This window comes from Danio aesculapii, chromosome 6 (assembly GCF_903798145.1).
Source record: "Danio aesculapii chromosome 6, fDanAes4.1, whole genome shotgun sequence".
NCBI classification, from domain to species: domain Eukaryota; kingdom Metazoa; phylum Chordata; class Actinopteri; order Cypriniformes; family Danionidae; genus Danio; species Danio aesculapii.
This window is the reverse complement of record NC_079440.1, coordinates 43,239,542-43,259,338: the sequence shown is the minus strand read 5'-3', so window position 1 is coordinate 43,259,338 and position 19,797 is coordinate 43,239,542. Positions and strand designations below refer to the sequence as shown.

At 35.8% G+C, this 19,797-nt stretch overlaps 2 protein-coding genes across 2 annotated transcripts; one reads left to right on the top strand and one right to left on the bottom strand.

The window, feature by feature from the left end:
- Nucleotides 1–39: 39 nt before the first annotated feature.
- On the bottom strand, nt 40–9,814 carry ruvbl1 (RuvB-like AAA ATPase 1). The gene is made up of 11 exons (XM_056460287.1): nt 9,543–9,814; nt 8,128–8,214; nt 7,837–7,969; nt 6,159–6,310; nt 5,953–6,042; nt 3,838–3,987; nt 3,699–3,762; nt 3,417–3,615; nt 2,287–2,389; nt 2,083–2,174; nt 40–506 (listed from the first exon to the last, which is right to left on the bottom strand). Exons 1-11 carry the CDS (start codon nt 9,681–9,683, stop codon nt 347–349), a joined length of 1,371 nt encoding a protein of 456 aa, XP_056316262.1. The 5' UTR covers nt 9,684–9,814; the 3' UTR covers nt 40–346.
- Nucleotides 9,815–10,128: 314 nt separating this feature from the next.
- Nucleotides 10,129–19,494, top strand: eefsec (eukaryotic elongation factor, selenocysteine-tRNA-specific). The gene is made up of 7 exons (XM_056460286.1): nt 10,129–10,700; nt 12,994–13,201; nt 14,770–14,866; nt 15,231–15,395; nt 15,955–16,584; nt 17,507–17,663; nt 19,239–19,494. Exons 1-7 carry the CDS (start codon nt 10,409–10,411, stop codon nt 19,418–19,420), a joined length of 1,731 nt encoding a protein of 576 aa, XP_056316261.1. The 5' UTR covers nt 10,129–10,408; the 3' UTR covers nt 19,421–19,494.
- Nucleotides 19,495–19,797: the final 303 nt, after the last annotated feature.

Below are 19,797 nucleotides of genomic sequence, written 5' to 3'. Positions count from 1 at the left end.
AATAAAAAACCTTAATTCAATGCAATTTATTTCACACTATTATCAAAAAAGATTTATTTTCAAAACAACACAAAAATAAGCAAAGGACAACAGAGAAGCATTTTTTAACCTAAGAATAACAAAAATGGGGTTTAAAACTAAAGAAATCAGTTTGAAGTTATGTAATTCTTAAATTTACGCTGCTCTTCATCCACACTCGTGACTGAAAGAGGTATAAGATTGCAGTAGCCATGCATTGTTTGGCTTAGAACAGCTGTCATGTTTTGAGAATATCACAGCAAATGTGAACTAAACAACCGTTAAAGCAAACTAAAGCAGGGGTGTAGAGAGGGGGCAAGTGCTGAAGTTATTTCATAAACTTGGTGTGCTGATCTTGTAGAATCTTTGCAGAAGACTTGGCATCATAGAAGAGTTCATTAATTTCTTCCACGTGTTCCTTTTCGACTACTTCCCTCCCCTGAACTCGTGCCAACAGACTGGCAGGGGTCAGCAGTTGTACTGCATATCTGCATTTACAAAAGAAGACACATTCGCCAAAATTATAAACAAACTGCAGAAATGAAACACTCGCCGGACACTTAATTGGGTACATCCATTCATTTAAGTGACTTTGAAGATAACATGGTTGCTGGTGCCAGATGAACTGATCGGAGTATTGCAGAAACTGCTGTGGAGTTTCACAAACATCTCTAGGATTTAAAACGAATGATCCAAAAAAAGATCAAATCCTTTGGGTGCCAGAGGTCAAAGGAGAATGACCAGACTGGTTCAAGATGATATAAAAAAAAAATCAACAGCAAGTCAAAAAACTGTGTTAAGCCAATGTTTTCTCTCCCGCCTTATGGAGCACATTTACTTTGGGCAGTACAACTCTTACATGTTGTGCTGCTGACTCTTATGGCATTACATCATATTGCCTATATTAGAGGCATGACCTGACATGGCAGAGAAAACACTGGTGAACAAAGTTTTTTTTTTTGGTGTACAACTGTTCTTGGAGCTTCATATGATTACAGTTGAACCACTGAAGTAACATGGACTTGTTTTGACAATGTTTTTGGTTCCTCTTCTGGACTTCGAGCATCTCATGACCCTTGCTGTTTATAGAGCTTCAAGATTTACGTCCTATTCACACGAGGTGTCAGCATCAACACTTCCCATTCACTTTGAATAGGTGATGTCAAGCATTGGCCGAACTGAATTGTGGATCCGTCGGCACCACGTTAGAGGTGTTGCTCACTGGAGAATTTGGGAATTTCTCAACTTTTCAAGCACCAATGGAAGCTTCAGCGAATCAGATCACTTTGTGCAAATACCCCAGTTCAGACGGAAGCCAATTGCAGTCTAATTAACTGACTGACGCTGCTATGATAATCATGTCAGCTCCAACTTCAGACGCCCTCTGTCAAGTGCTGACGGCCGTTTGAATGTACCATTAATCTAAAATATCTTCATTTGTGTTGTGAGATGAACGAAGGTCTCAGCATTGCATCAACATGAGGGTGAGCAATTTTTAACAATTTTCATTTTTGGATGAACTAAACCTTAATGTTCAGGCTGCGGTTACTATAATGGTCTTGATATTATTTCCTGGCACACTTTGGACGTGTTACTACTAAAGGAGCATCATTTAAACTCCACAGCATTCTTGATTATTGTTTCTAACCACATCCACCTCTTTATAACACAGTGAACCCATCTTGAGTAGACTATATAATGCAGCAAGTCACAAAGCTCTAATGATCTCAAACTGATTTCTTGAACATGACATTCAACATTCAAATCTCGTCCGCAGCCACCAGATCTCAACACAGTTGGAAAGTTCTAGAACAGGAGTTTCACATCACTGATGTGCAGCCTATAAATCTGCAGAAACTGGGACGCCACCACTTTAATATGGAACAAAAAAATCTGAGGAATGATCCCAGCAACTTCTTTGCCAGGGAGAATTAGGGCAATTCTAAGGGCAAAAGGGGTTCGATGCTGTACTTGAGATGTACCCAATAAAGTGTCTGGTGAGTGTAAATCCATAACAATAAAAACCAGAGAATAAAAGAATTGATTACAAGTAATGAATATTACCTGAGAGTTGTTTTGGTACCGATCTCTCCAAGATGAGATAATGCCTCCTCACTGATGTTGAGGCCTTCTGTCTGTGCTCGGATCTTTATGATCTAGAAGATCAACATGCACATTAAACAACAGAATGTAATGTCTACTTTATCTATTTATAATGTAAAAGCTTATTTGATTGAGGACTTGTTTTGTCAAATCGTTGATGCTCACCTGTTTCATTTCTTGAGGAGTGTACAGCATAGTTCTGATAATCATAACTCGATCCAGTAGATCCAGTGGAATTCCATGAGGAGAGCTGATGTCCTCTGTCCCCCTAAAACAGAAGCACAGAGAATAATCTTGTCAATCCAATGTAAATTCTAATAGCTGGTCACGGCAATACTGGTTCTTTTAAACAAAATTTCCTAGGCTAAAATGAGTTAAACAATACAGTTAGAGCATTTAATAGTCTATGAAATGTTCATTTCTTTTCTTTACAAGCTTTACAGATGATTAGTCTATAATGAACATGCATAAGTATATTTGTAAAATAAAAGTTCCAATTGTCAACATTTTTTTAACAAACAATGAAGGATACAGATTCCTGCCACAATTGCCAAAATGTTTTAATTTCACAGAGATTTTTCAACAGAAATCGAAAGTATTGATATTTAATATGAATTATAGTTTGAAAGTAATTCTTCTGATTTTAAGAGTATAAAAACAATGTTTTTTTTCAAATAAAAATGTGTTTAACATATTTAATTTTATTTAACATTACATTATATTTTAAATAATTGAATCTGTTTTAGTAATAAATATTAGTTTGTTCATTTCAGTAGACCATTTCAATGTAGTGATGTCATTGGCCCATGAACATTTCCTGCTTGTTATCAAACGATTTCATAACTGTAACGGGGCGATTTAATTATAATTTAATGTTAAAACGGCTATAATTTATCAATATGTGGCTCTTTTTGGATTCTTGGAAGCTATAAAAATTAAAAAATGTAAAACAGGAAATACGTTGGGACTATTGTTTTCGTTTACAAACCTTAAAATGGTCTATAATTACGAATACATTATTAAATCTATTCTACTCAATAAAATTAATGGACCTGAGCTAACGTAAAAATACACCTAGTCATTTATTAACAAATGTTACAGAATAAATACTAAAAACTATCATTTATGGTTACTTATTGCATTAATCTTAACTTTTATAACCTAAAGTGTCACAAAATATACATTAACCGAAAAATGCTGTGTTCATTTTCAAGATACCTAATGCATTAATGAATGTTGATAATTATTACCTACATACGATAACACACGTCCCACTTTATCAAACACACACACACCTGATTAGGCAGTTTCCTCGATTGGATGCAAACACTACAATGGGGGCGATGGAGCTCTCCAGGGCTCGGTGCAGGTAAGTGAAACACTCAATGTCCAGCATGTGAACTTCATCAATAAACAGAACACCCGGAACCAGCTCTGCAACACCCTGATCAATGTACTTGTTCACAACCTTATTGATCTCCCCTCGCAGTTTATCTGCACACACACGGAGACACAAAGACAGTTAAACATGGATTGATCCAAAATCCTGTCAGGATAATCAGCTTCATTCACGTTACCTGTGATTTCTGTCTTTTTGGGTTTCATCAGTTGACCCATCATAGAAAGTATGTCCTGGCCTCCCTGAAAAACACAGTCACTAAATGATTAGATTTATTAAGATACATTAGAAATAATGTAATGTTGGTGGGCTCATACCTGTGGTCTTGCATTAGCAACATCCAGGTCATGAAGTGTAACATCCTGAATGATCTCTTTTTTCTTGTGTACGTCACCTTTGGGTAGAGGTACATACTCTTCCGCCTCCAAATCAAACTCTGTTGCAAATGTGTCACATCGTCCCTGTCTCTGCAGACCCCCAAAAAAGGAAAGATGGATTATGAATAAATTCCATAAATGCATTGAGACATTGTGACGCACAACACATGAACATGATCTCAATCAATTTGGGTGATGCAGTGTATATCGCCCATACATATAAACCAATTCTAGCAACATTTTAGCTGATTGTGCAACATTTCGAACTCTACTGGAGGTGTCCGTGTCAGAATGGTTAAAAAAACACTATAGTTAGTATTTACTATAAATTACTGGCTGTTTCTCGTCCTTGTGTGACGTCATCATCAGCTGCCAAAGGTCAGTTCCAATACTCAAGACCGCAAGAAACTTCCCGGATGTGTTCTTGATATCGATGACGCAACAATGCAAAGACTTGAGCACCGATCTCGCTCTAGAAGTCCCATAAGTCATTGCGACTGGAGGTGGGAAGCGCAGCATTTTATATTGGTTTATTATTAAAGTTCAGAGATATCGTTTATTTACACAGGACGCATTCTCTGTTCTCGTGGTCTCCAGAGTTCGTTCTTCCGAGGACACCTGGCAAGACCGGTCTTCACAAGTCTGTTCTCTGCGTTCTTGGAATTGAGAAACAGCCACTGTGTCTGACAACTGAAAATAGATCTGGTAGCAGATATCACAGCCTCTGTTACTTTTTACCTTGCACTTTTTTTTGTTGACATTTATTATTATTATTTAAGATTATATAATATTATTATATTAAGAATTTCACATTCTGATTTTAAGGCCTAATTACTAAATTGTAGAAATGACTATAATTAAATATTCTTAATAAAATTATGTGTTCTTTGGAAAAGTGTAATTGCAATGTGATGCTATTATATTGTCAATCTGGCATAATATATGACAATAAATGGTCTTGAAATTACAATAATATCGTTTATCACAATATATTTTGGTGCAATATATCATACAACAAAAATAGATATCGTGACAGCCCTAGTGCCGTGAGATATTTAGCATTTACGTTAATATTATAACTATTTTATGAGCCTGTTAAAATGCACAGAATTCAGGTACCAAAAACACATCTAGAATTTTTTATTATTATTTTGCTTTTATAACTTTACTAGGATATGATATAGTTACGATGCAGTAACATCACACAAGCAAGAATGCCATTTTCCAAATTACCATGCAAATGTTGTATTAAATTTATTCAATAGGTTAATAAACAAGAGGTTGCATCTACAGTTGTATTTTAGAAACAATATTGCCTGATTTATTTTATTTTTGTAACTAATAATCAAACTAAAATCATCCATTCACAAAGGCATTCATGTAGTTTCTAAACGAAGTAGCCATACTGAACAAATCATTTGAATAAATAGTTCGTTAAATCACGTATTAATACTTACCACGATCTATTAGTGACTTTCAGAATCACGTTTATTTCCCAAAACAAACTAATGTTTACTGTTCAATTATTATTCACAAAAAAGGCAGTTGTGAGTATCATACACAATAGCTGGAATCAAATTTGCCCAGTCTATTTACTAAATTTCTAATTTCAAAACTGCATTTATTTAAGCTTTTTTCCTTCAAAAATATAAGTTATTCCCGTAATGGCCAGAATTTTCAGCATTGTTAGTCCAGTGTCCCATGATCCTTCAGAAATAATTCTCATATGCTGATTTGGCATTCAAGATTTTTTTTTTTTCACTTTCCAAAAGTAAAAACTATTTTAAGGCTTAATATTTTTGCTAAATACATCTTTTTTCTTTTAGGATTTTTTAAATGAACTCAAACTGAAATCTAATCTTTTGTAGCATTATTAAAGTTTCTTTACTTTGAATTCCCTTAATCCATTCTTTCTTAATAAAAGTATTACGTTCTTTTAAAAATTCCTTTATTCCACTGCCAGACTACCTGCCCACCTGCACTGACAAAAGATTACTTCAACATGCCAACTCTAGAACCGCAGGAGAGAGAATAGCTAAGCATATCTGTCCATACCTTGACTGCCCCACTGTTAGCCTCAATGTAGATAACATCACCGACCTCCACTCTCTCCTTCTGCAGACTTTCATAGATACTGGGATCCAGCTGCATTAGAGATGAGATATGACTTCAAACAACCACATAATCAGCTTCTATCCAGCTTATCTCTGAAATATAAGCATGAAGAAAAAAAAACAACAACATGCTTGCACCTTCCTTACCTTCAACTGTTTGGTTCCCTTAGCTGTCTTCAAACCAATAATGACATGACTGATAGTTTTACCGTAGCCTCCCATTGGGTTCTCTGTCTCACAAGGAGTCAGTTCGGTGACCTCTCCTTCATACACCTCTTTTGTCTCCTTGATACGCAGACCTAGGTGTCACAAAACCGAATTTTAGGTACTAGACTGATGTAAACATTTCTAATAGGTTTTCAGTTTTACTGCACCACCACATTGGTTTACAAAAACGACCTATTTAGCTATATATTAAAAAGCAGAGAGTGTGTTTTCAATGGTTCATGCAAGTACATTTCTCTGTCAGCGCAGTAATAATGTGTGCATTCATGCATATCTCATTTGATCACATAGTCTACATTGTTTCAAAGTCATACTGGCAATGTAATATTATGCTACAGTGTGTTGAGGGGTGTGTGGTAACTAGAAATGCAGTACAAGGTCAGGCTCAAATCTATAGGAATACATAAAGGAAACTACAGATTTAATAGTTTCTTTATTGTAGGAGTTAGGGCTGCACAATATATTGCTTCAGCATCAATATTGCAATGGGTGCATCTGCAATAGTCACATCGCAAAATCTGCAATGTTGAGTCCGAATTATAGTTGACCAGGAGCTACAAAACACGTGATTTGTCACTGCTAAGTTTATCCATAATAGAGTGAAGGTTTATCACTTGAAGGCCAGTGACTGAGCATTTCAAGAGAATTTAAAACATTTGGGCACAAAAAAAAGATTGTTGGAGGTGCAACAAAGATGAATTGCATTTAATTATTTTTACGGAGATAAATGTTTTTCTTGCATAGAATTTTTGTCTCGTTTCTAGTCCAAATATCTACATTTTAAAGTAAAAAAACTACATTTTAGCTCCCTATATGCAGATAATTTTGCTTGTCTTAAGAAAAAACTCAAAATTGACAAAAGAATATTGTCACTTGATTTATGCATTTGAGATATTTCATCTAGAAATGAGACAAAGCAAAGTACGAAAAGCTTTTTTTGCATTGTGATTATTCAACTTCTGTACCTGAATGCTGTTAGACTCCCCAGAAAAATGTTAGAGCTATTCAAACTCTTGTGAAACTGTAGTCATATCGCAATATTTATCGTAGAAAAATAAAATATTGCAAGATCAGATTCATCCAATATTGTGCAGCCCTGGTAGGAGTTTATCATCTAAAATAAAATAATATTCACGTCATCCTGCGGTTTAATGATGCACGAGCTGATATTATAGAGTCCAAAACACTGTGATTAAGCCTATAACAATGAATTTGGATTAGCCTTTTAATTCAAGTAAACATGCAAAAAAAAAAAAAAAAAATCAACAACTCAACAAACAGAAAGTTAACATTTTAAAACAAAAATAGTTTTTTTTCAATGGATAACTTACAATTGTTAACTGTTCAACAGTTCTGAACAGTTGTACTAGAACATATTACACATTTCAGAGCAACACTGTCATGTATTGTTCCAGAACGAATCTGTTTTTGAACAAATCGAATGAGCCAATGACTCCATCTAATATTAAATACAGTCACTTGCTTATTTTCTATATGAATCAGCTGTTTTAAATGAATTGATTAAATGATGTAAGGAATCACTTTTTTTTGACAGGTTATGGTGAGATACCGGTGCGTATTTACTGGTGTGAGAGCTCACCTATGGCTCTTCTGAAGTTCTCCATCAGCACTTCAGTCTTCTTGATTTCTGTTGAATAAACTTCACTGCCCACCATAGGACAGAATGGCACTTTATTTCCCAATTCCTGTGCCATGGCCAGTGCTAGAGCAGTCTGTGGTGGACAGAAAACATATCAGCAAACTATAAACACCATCGTAAACAACAGCTCTATTTTAAACTATTCAATGACACTATTTATTAGACTAGAAACTATTTCAATGTCAATTTAAATTATACAGCGCTGAATAAATAGAAGCAGCCTGCCCTTACCTTGCCTGTTCCAGGTGGTCCGGCTAGTAAAATAGCTCTTCCAGCCATCTTTTTGGAACGAATCAGCTCAGTGATGATGCCACAAGCCTAATAAATATGCAAGAATTCGCCAAATGTTTTAGTCCCAGAATCAGATTTTTAAAAATCTCTTCACTAAACTACAGGCCAGAAAATTTCACAAATATGAAAACATTAATACTTTGCAAGTTACACATTTGTGACCACAATATTCCACTCTTACTGAATGTGAAATTGCATCTTTTATGGGAAGGAGAGAGGTATGTAAAATGTAGCTTTTTAAAATGTTTTTTTACTATTAGTTTTGCATATATATTTGTTTATTAAAGTGTCAGGAACAATACATTTAGCTTTCAAAGCTGTTAAATTGTCCGTTTCAAAATATCATCCTTTTTTAAATGTCAACAATAGTGGACAATCAGGACCATCTTAATGTAATTAATGACTGCATGTGTTGTAGGAGGCAGAACTGAAGCAGAGAGGATTCTTTATAAGATAGTTGAGGGAGACTCTGACTTGGAGCTGTCAGATGAGGAAAGAGGAGGATGAATTTGAATGTAACATACAAGAAGTTGTTGATGAAGAGGAAGAAATGACAGGAGACTCAGATGAGCAGACAGAGACAGAAAGGGAAGAACAGGAAAGATGTCACACTCTGTGGACCAGGAGTGACACGTGAAATAATTTTGATTTATTTAGCAGGATAATTCAGTTCTAACATTTAGCCTCTGATATAAGTCCATGCGCGCACACACACACACACACACACACACACACACACACACACACTATTTACTACATCATATGATAAAATATTGATAACATTTATTATTGAGACTTAAAGGTTAATCATATGGGATCAAAATTATTTTTGTTTTAATTGAGTTCGGCTCTCTTTCAGATTAAACTGTTCCAGGAATTTCAATACAAAAGAAAAATTGGCTTTTGTTTTGTTTTTATACATTAATGTTGGATTAATATCCCTTTACAGCCATATCCAGTACAGTTTTGTTGTCTTGAGTTTGGCTGTCGTTTCTAACTAAAATGGTCCTGTGGTCCGCTACAGTATACATGCTGTAAAATTAAAAATAAAAACAAAACGTAAAAACTCTAAATTGTAAATTTTTTTTTACCAAAAGGATGTAGTAAATCACAATAAAACAACGAAAAAAGACAAATTTGGGGTCTCAGGAGGATATATATATATATATATATATATGAAATAACCATATTTACAAGACTTTGCTTGCTGCTCCTGACACAAGCAAATAAATTTGCAGTTTTATATTCATTCTTCACATATAGCCAGCTACATACAAAACATTCGTGATTATCAAATTTACAGTTTTTTTCCTTAATTATTAAAATAAATAACGGAAATTGGTCTCTAGCATTACCTCTCTGGCGCTTTCTTGTCCCACTAGCCCGGACGCGGACTGTTTAGCATTACCGGCCTCATCCAGACCGAGGCCCTTCACATGGCTGTGAGAAGCAATGCGTTGCGTCTTGGTTGTGCTTTTTACTTCTTCGATCTTCATGTTTCCTAATAATTAATTAAACGCGCTGTACGTGAATAAAACAACCACACGCCTGTCTCACGGGAGGCCGTTAAAATCAAACACAAGAGACCCGCGTTTCCATGTGGGTAACCAAGGCGATTTGAGGAAGTACCGCCTGCGAAAGGGTTTTCAGTTGTTCTTTGCAACGATTGTGGAAATTCTGCATAATCATTGGACGCCACTGCTGTCTGTCTGATCGCTGTAAACCCGCCCCTATTTTCCGTTTGTGTTACATTTGAAATGTTGTACTGGAACAGGGATATACGCTGTGGGTTCCATTAATAATTTCTCCAGAATTGTAGATAACATTGTTATTTCCAAGGTGTAGATTATTTATACTTTTAAACTAATTTATAAAAAACTTTATTTATGAGGCATGTTTCTTTTCTCAAACAAAATGCTGTGAAGCGGAACCAATGAAAGGAGATGCTACCAGGTCAGGGATTGTTTTTTGACAGCGCAGGAAGAGCAACTGTCAAATTTCTGAAAAGTTTACTGAATGAAGTAAGAGCCGAGGAATTTAGTATGCACTTTTATTTCTGATATCAAAGTTAATACGTTGATATTATTAAAATTCACTAAATTACAGTGGTTTGGCTCTCTGACGGCTTTGAGCTGGTTGGTTTGAACCAGCAGCGTCGCTGTCAGCAGTTCAAAGTCTGCGCATTCAGTTTCTGTTACCCAACCGCGGTGTTCATCCAGAGATGGCAGATGTTCCCAAAACACTGAACTTTAACGTCGGTGTCCTCGGCCATGTGGACAGCGGGAAAACATCTCTCGCCCGGGCGCTGAGCAGCACCGCATCCACCGCAGCCTTCGACAAGAACCCACAGTCCAAAGAGCGGGGCATAACGCTGGATCTCGGCTTCAGTGCGTTCACGGTGCCGTTACCGGAGCACCTGAGAGAGTCCTGCGGGGAAAAACAATACGACAGTCTGCAGTTCACATTGGTGGACTGTCCAGGACATGCCTCCCTCATACGCACCATCATCGGGGGTAAGTGGGTAACAGCCCGTGTATTTATTTTAGTAAGATAACGGTTACACTTATAAAATCCACTGTGACGTGTGACTTTATGCATTCTACGTAAACAAAGCACCAGAAGTTACTGACTTGTTTTTAATTTCTAATACGCCTAATTAACTAACTAACAGAATAGCAACATGTCAGGGTATTTTATAATCTGTGCGGAAGTACCACTTTTGATCAATAGATGGTGTGTGTGCAGCGTTTGAAGATGCCATGTTAATCACTGTAAAGACAGGAAAAATCTGACTTTCTTCTCAATCTAACAGGTACTGCCAGTTAATTGAATCATTTTTATTTAGTTTAATACACTTATTGTGTATTTACTTGTATTTTAAAACACCTCCATGTAACTGGAGCTAATATAAAGTTCTCCATATAACTCTGTAATTACACTGTTCACCCTACACACCTTACCAAACATTAAACCTGTTCCTGACATTAACTGTATCCCACCTAATTAGTTATAAATGTGATTTTTTAAAATGGAAAGTGATTTATGTAAGTGCTTTATTTTTGATGTAAGTACATAATCAAAAAATAATTATTTTGAAATGAAACGGTTGATCAAACTGTTTGACCAGAGATGCTCAAGCAATTGTAATCTTTAAACCTAATTTCAAATCAAACTTTTTCTTTATTTTTGAGCTACAAAAAATGTCAATTAAAATTAAATAAGCATCATGTACAGAAATGAATTGGCTTTAAGCAATTAGTACAGAATAATTAGTACAGAATAATTATTAGTACAGAAATGAATTGGCTTTAAGGAGAATTGGCTTTAAGCAGATTACAGTGTAATGTGTTCCTTTTTTACTTTTTAAAGAAAAGCGAAGCAAACAAGGGACCCACATTGTGCTGAAATGTGCAATTTAATGTAGATTTTGTCACTTATATGGCATACAGTTTAGATAAAATTCTGATAGTTTGTAAATTAATGTGATTTTATTAACCGAAAAAATAACAGACTCATACATAAAATTCATATAAAATATAAGTTGACACTTGCTTTTAAACTTTAAATATGTCTTGGTAAGATATTTTATGTGTATCGTTTTTTTTATTTATTATTATTATTTTTTAATTAAAGCTTTATCAGTTGAATTGGAAAACATATAATATAGCACATATATAATGAGAGGTCAAATAACTATTACATTTTTAAAAATCACAGCGGCGCAATAGGTAGTGAGCCTCGGCTGGGTCAGTTGGCGTTTCTGTGTGGAGTTTGCATGTTCTCCCTGCGTTCGCGTGGGTTTCCTCCGGGTGCTCCGGTTTCCCACACAGTCCAAACACATGCAGTACAGGTGAATTGGGAAGGCTAAATTGTTTGTAGTGTATGAGTGTGTATGGATGTTTCCCAGAGATGGGTTGCAGCTGGAAGGGCATCTGCTGCGTAAAACATGTGCTGGATAAGTTGGCAGTTCATTCCGCTGTGGCGACCCTGGATTAATAAAGGGTCTAAGCCGAAAATGAATGAATGAATGATTTTTAAAAATCATATATATTAACATTATAGTTTCATACCAAAAGGCAATTAACTTTCTAAACAGATGAGTGAATAGAACGCATTGAAAATAATGTATTACGGTAGTTTACAGCAAAAAGGAAGCATTAAAATGTGTCTGATGTGATGCAGTAGAAGCTCTCAAATTACAAGACAAATCTGATTTGTAATGTTACAATGAGACATTAACATGTTTGCATAGATTATACAAAAAATGAGAACCCTTTTACTGTTATGATTAGAATAATTAATAACTAACTCTCAGTATTGATTATCTCCAGTACTTGTGTTTACAATAAATGCATGTGATATTCCACTATACTGAAGAAATGTAGCTCACATGGTTGCCTTCCTACGTATGCAATCTGATAGGTATTATAATCATGGAGGGATGTATGAAGAAATGGATGATAATTAGAAAAAATGTCTTGAGGGTTTTTGAAACCTGCGGGACCAAACAAACTCAATTGTAGTGGGAATGTCTGGTGCAATTGCATTGATGGCATTGGTGTGTGTGTGTGTGTGCACATTTATGGCACATGTGGTTGATTAAGGCGGAAGGGGGCTCCAGCTTGACTTCCTCTCTCCCCCCAAAGGGGATCTCTCAGGAAAGAATGAGTGCCAGAGAGAGGGAGAGTAAAAGAGGGAAGGAAAAGTCAATATTCAGCTCTCCTCTTATTTTCTGTCTTTTTCTGTAATGTTTTCTTGGTGACTTGATTTAGTCATGTTTAATCTGACTCGTGTGCTTTGATTCAGGTGCTCAGATCATTGATCTGATGATGTTGGTGGTTGACGTTGTGAAAGGAATGCAAACACAAACAGCAGAGTGCCTTTTGATTGGTCAGCTCACCTGCTCCCGCATGGTCGTCATCCTCAACAAAACAGACCTCTTGCCTAGCGACAAAAGACAAGCGGCTATTGACAAAATGACCAAGAGGATGCACAAAACTCTGGAGAACACAAGGTAGACTCTGTTAACTTTTAAGTCTACATATTGTACATTTCACCATGCTCAGGCATAATTAATAATAATGAAGTCGATTAACCCTGATATTGCATTCAAAGGCTATAAAAATTTCACATTAAGGTTGTTGCCTACATTATTTCACTAAAACCGTATTGTATTTGATTAACCACTTCTCATTATGTAAGTGTGAAAACTAATAAATAAAACAAAAGGTTTGGAATTTGATCATGCATTTACCATGTTATTACTGCAAATATCATTGTATAAAATCTGCAAATAATTCTGGACACTGGAGTGAATGCAACTGAATAAAATTTCAAACTAATTAACTCATGATTGCTTGAAAAAGTACAAATTCATGAAACTTTACTTATTTTTAACAAAACGTAATAAAAACCAGTTAAATAAGCTTTGTTTATTATTAAAAGATTCATACAATTTTATTATTTTATTCAATTTTTTTATATCCTATTGTTTATTATTATTATTATTATTATTATTATTATTATTATCATCATTTCATGTTATGAATGTATGTTTTTGTGTAAATATGTGATATTTTACCTTGTTATTTATATACTTATTTAGTGTAATTTTGTTTTCCTGATAATTTCTTGTTTGGTGAATTGTATCAGTGCGTGATTTTTATGGCATGCTACATATATTTACATGTATTAATATTATTTATTTTGTATTTATGGTGTTATTTTTCGTCTGACCCAAGTTTAACCTGTTAGCCAGCACTCGATTTTGGGGATTTACACCTACCTAAATTTAAATAGTAACAGTTCCTGACACCAGTAAGTTACAAACACAAATTATGTATCATTGGAAAGAAGACACTTTGAGCTTTACTCTGGTAAAGGAAAAGTTACATGTTAACAAATATAAAAAGTTATACATTTATGAATTCCCCTTCCCTTTCAAAATAAACCGTGATGTACAGCAATGAATGCGTGCTAATAAAGCAAAACACACACATATATATATATATATATATATATATATATATATATATATATATATATATATATATATATATATATATATATATATATATATATATATATATATATATATATATATATATATATATATATATATATATATATATATATACAATTTATACAATTATTTATGATTTACAAAATTTTTAGGTGGCAGTGATTTGTTAATAAGCATACATTCATGTTGTATAAATGTATTACAAAAATGTATGTTTAAAAACAAAATATAGTCCCAATTGTGTGTCCCAATAGGCTAAATGTATTTTAATGTAATGTACTCCTTATATTCATGTACAAAATGAACTGACTTCAGAACATGTAACATTTTTAAAGTTACACTTCTTTAATAATAACTTGGAAGTAAGTGCAAAACAGACTCAGATGCTTAATAATTAGGGTTAATATTGCAGCCCAACTTGACCCAGAAACATAAGCTACACCCAAAACAGCAACATGGAAATATTAAAATAATATAAAATATTTCCTGTAAAGCTGCTTTGAAATATCGTGCATTATGTTATAACATTGATTTGACTTCACTTCTTTTTTGCTTGTCAGATTTAAAGACTGCCCTATTATTGCTGTGGCAGCAAAGCCAGGTGGTCCAGAGGCCCCGGATACAGATGAGCCTCAGGGAATTACTGAACTCATAGATGTGAGTGGACGTGTTGTCAACAGCACAGACTTAACATACAAAAGTCAAAGACCACTTTTAAAATGTGTATTTTTTTACATTTGAAAATGCTTAAGTAATGATGTAAAAATATATGATGGAAAAATCAGAATGTCAATTAAATATAACACATTAAATTAAATTTGGACAAATTTGTGATACTCATTCAATACAGAATATTTCCTTCTTTCTGTCGATGCATGTTGTAATGCTCTTGTTTTTTTTTAGTTTGTCAAATCATGCTGGATGCACATGTTATTCTAGCCTGAGTGAAGGACTTTCAAGGCTTTTCATCTGATATTTTTGGAGGCTGCATTTTTAAGGGTGTCTTTGTCTTTGTTTTTAGTTACTAAAGGCCCAGTCGTTCCTTCCTCATAGAGATCCGTCAGGCTCTCTTCTGATGGCCGTAGATCACTGCTTCTCCATCCGTGGCCAGGGAACTGTCATTACTGGCACAATCCTACAAGGGTCACTCAGTGTTAATGATAATGTGGAGATACCAGCGTTAAAGGTAATGATAAAAATCTACACTTTAGGATACATATAATGGGGTTCAAAGGTTTTGCTTTGTTTTTAAAGAAATAAATGTACTTGCATGGACGCATCGGACATTTAAACACACAGAAGTGGCTGTTTGGGCATTTATAATGTTACAAAATATGAAATGAAATATGCTCCTTTGATACATAGTTTATCATGAGGATATTAAACAACCCTATTTTCAACATTGATATATGTGTAAAATGTTTCTTGAGTATCAAGATTTTCAGAGATTTATTTGACATTGAAGACTAGATTAAGCACTGCTGAATATTTAGCATTGCCATTACAAGATATATTACTTCTATCAATTTATAGGAAACAGTTCTTTTTACTTTATAATAAGATCTCACAATACTACTTTTTATTGCTATGATGCACATCTATGAAGAACAAAGCAATTTTTGTGCCAAAAAAGCATACAAACCTCAAATTGTTGCTTGTTTTCACATTTTCACCATAATATGTAAAGAAATATTTAGCGCTGTAATGATCAGCTACGTTATTTCAGATCTTTTTTGATTCCTCAGGTCACTCGGAAGGTCAAATCTGTGCAGATGTTTCGCAAGCCGGTGCCTAGTGCTATGCAGGGGGATCGGGTTGGCGTGTGCGTGACACAGTTTGACCCAAAACTGCTAGAACGAGGTGTTGTTTGCACACCAGGTTCATTGCAGACTCTTTACGCCGCTATTATATCCGTCCAAAAGATTGAATACTACCGCGGAGCACTTCACAGCCGTGCAAAGTTTCACATCACTGTTGGACATGAAACCGTTATGGCGCGCATCTCCTTTTTCAATCGAGTGCTTCCAGCCAATGAAAACGGAGACTGTAAGCCCACATCTCAAGAGCAAAGTCCAAACTCTTTCTCATTTGACTGGGAGTTTCATCACCTGGATGAGCATTTGACTAGTCAGGCAGAAGGTGGGAAAGGGGAACCACAGCAGTGGGCTTTGCTGGAGTTTGAACGACCGGTCACATGTCCACCCCTTTGCTTAGTGATTGGGTCACGACTGGACTCAGATATTCATGGTAACACTTGCAGGCTCGCTTTTCACGGAAAGCTTCTGGAAGGCTTTGAGGACAAAAACTACACGGAGACAGCACTGCCTCGACTCAAAATCAGCAAAGACAAGCAGAAAGAAGGAGCAGTGGAACGGGTGACTACTAATATTTATAAATTGATAAACACTACATGCATTCTTAAAGTATATACAATAATGTTCCAAGGATTAGGAGTCAATAAAATTTATTTAAAAAAATTCTTATGTTTATAAAATACTTTAAATTCTTCTAAACACTGACAGTAAAGCAATATATATAATGTTGACAATTTTATTTTGAATTTAATTAATCAAAATTCCTCAAGGAACTAGATCTTGGTTTACGCACATACACAAACACACAAACTAAGTAGCACTGTTATTAATAGTTAATATTTGAGTATAAAATTTCTGACGTCTAGGGTAATGGCTGCTGTAAATGAAGTTTCGCCTAATATTTCAATAATATAAAATATTTTACGATATAACTTTTTAATTAATTCAGATATGGAGCAGTTATATGCAAATTATATCCAAATGTACAAGGTGGCACGGTTGCTCAGTGGTTAGCACTGTCACCTCACAGCAAGGTCACTGGTTTGAGTCCTGGCTGGACTTGTTGGCATTTCTGTTTGGAGTTTGCAAGCTCTCCCCTTGTCCGTGTGGGTTTCCCTACCAGTCCAAAAACATGCACCATAAGTGATGTAGATTAAATAAATTGGTCATAGTGTATGAGTGTGTGTGAATAAGATGTATGGGTGTTTCCCAGTACTGGGTTGCGGCTGGAAGGCATCTGCTGCGTAAAACATATTCTGGAAGAGTTGGTGGTTCATTCGGCTGTGGCAACCTCTGATAAATCAGAGACTAAGCCGTGAAAGAGTGAATGTATATGTACAATTTATTGCACTGTTTGGTATCAAATATTGTTCAACTGTTTGCTATATACGTTTTACAGTTCTGTTTATCTTATATTATTTTATGTATTTATGAATACACCATATATTCTAGCATCAGTTTTGTATTTGTAATCTTCGATCAGGTGACAGATGACTATACTGTGATTGGTCGAAACCTGTTTAAGAAGGAGACAAACCTTCAGCTATTCGTGGGTTTAAAAGTCACACTGTCAACGGGGGAAGCGGGGTCCATTGAAGGTGGATTTGGCCAAAGTGGAAAGATCAAAATCCGAATACCAGGTAAGCAAAAACAAATGCACTCATTTATTCTCCCTTACTTTTCTTGGCCCCTTTTTTCCTTCCTCAAACATTTCTTGTCAGGTGACTTGCATATTTATATTCATTCATTCATTCATTCATTCAAAGTCAGCATATGCACAAAAGCTACTCCCATATAAAGTTACACTCAACAAAACTGCACCCTGTATCTTAAATATACTGTACGCACCCCCCCCCCAAAAAAATCACATCCTTTTCCTGACTCTAAAGGCTCTCTTGTGTAGGTACATGCACATACACTCATCGGCCACTTTATTAGGTACACCAACTGCTCGTTACCGCAAATTTCTAATCAGCCAATCACATGGCAGCATTTGAATGCATTTAGGCCTGTAGACATGGTCAAGACGATCTGCTGCAGTTCAAACTGAGCATCAGAATGGGCGCAAGTGCCTTGTTGATGCAAGAGGTCAAAGGAGAATGGCCATACTGGTTCAAGCTAATAGAACGGCAACAGTAACTCAAATAACCACTCGTCACATCAGAGGTATGCAGAAGAGCATCTCTGAACTTACAACACATCGAACCTTTGGGGCAGAAGGGCAAGAGCAGCAGTAGACTATGCCAGGTGCCACTCCTATGAGCTAAGAACTGAGAAAACTGAGGCTCACAGGAAACTGAGGCTCACAGGTACATTCTGAAACTGAAGCTCATTCATTCAGGCTCACCAAAATTGGACAATGGAAGATTGGAAAACTGTTGCCTGGTCTGATGTGTCTCGATTTCTGCTGCAACATTCGGTTGGTAGGGTTAGAATTTGGCATCAACAACATGAAAGCATGGATCCATCCTCCCTTGTATCAACGGTTTAGGCTGGTGTTAGGGTAATGGTGTGGGGGATATTTTCTTGGCACACTTTGGGCCTATTCTTTCCAGTTGAGCATTGTGTCAATGGCACAGCCTACCTGAGTATTGTTGCTGACCATGTCCATCCCTTTATGACCACACTGTACCCATCTTGTGATGGCTACTTCCAGCAGGATAACGCGCCATGTCATAATGCGTGAATTAACTCAGACTAGTTTCTTGATACAATGAGTTCACTGTACTCAAATGGCCTCCACAGTCACCAGAGCTCAATCCAATAGTGCACCTTTGGGATGTGGTGGAATGGGAGATTAGCATCATGGATGTGAAGCCGACAAATCTGCAGCAACTGTGTGATGCTATCAATGTCAATATGGGCCAAAATCTGTGAGGAATTTTCCAGTACCTTGTTGAATCTATGTCACGAAGGATTAAGGCAGTTCTGAAGGCAAGAGGGGGTCCAAATCAGTACTAGTGAGGTGTCCCTAATAAAGTGGCCAGTGAGTGTACAGCAGCATACACATGCATATTGAATAGGTGTAATTTGCATGTTTTTCTATAAATAAAAAAAGTCTAGTTGACAAAAAATATATGTCAATCAAAATTCTAATAATTTTCCACATATTGTTGATTTGTGCCTCATGCATCACCAAAACATGGGGCATTCTGTCTAGTAACTTTGTATGCTGCGTGTTCATAAATGGCTGTTCTTTCTGTCTCTTCTGTTAGAGGGACTGAAAGAAGAAACCAAGCAGCTTCTCTCCTCTTCCTCTAAGAAGAAGGGAAAGGGTGGGTCAAAGAATGAATCCCCCAAATCGGAGGAAGCCAAGCCAGATGCTCAGCCAGTCACCATACACCTGAACTTTAAACGCTATATATATGATCCCCACAAAAAGATGGTACAGTCCTGACCCTCAGACTTAAATCTACTAAAACTAGGATGTGCAGCAGAAAACGTTGAAGTTTAATTATGATATTTTGCATTTTTTATTACTCCTTCAAATATGGAACATTAAAATCATCCGAAAAAAGAGAAAGATTAAATATTTCTTTTTAGGCACATCATTACCTGCTAATAAAACAACTTGAGAACAAGATGAACTGTTCTATTTGCAGTTTTGTGTATTTTGTGATTTTACATCTTGTTTACAGGAGTGTGGGGAAAGTGTTTCTGCGCCTCTGTGTTTGGACATTGCTTTAGGGCATAGAAAGCATTGTGAGCATAGGCAAATATTTCCTTTAACAAATCGTGGGTGAAATGCCTAGTTTCCACACTAAGTCCACACTA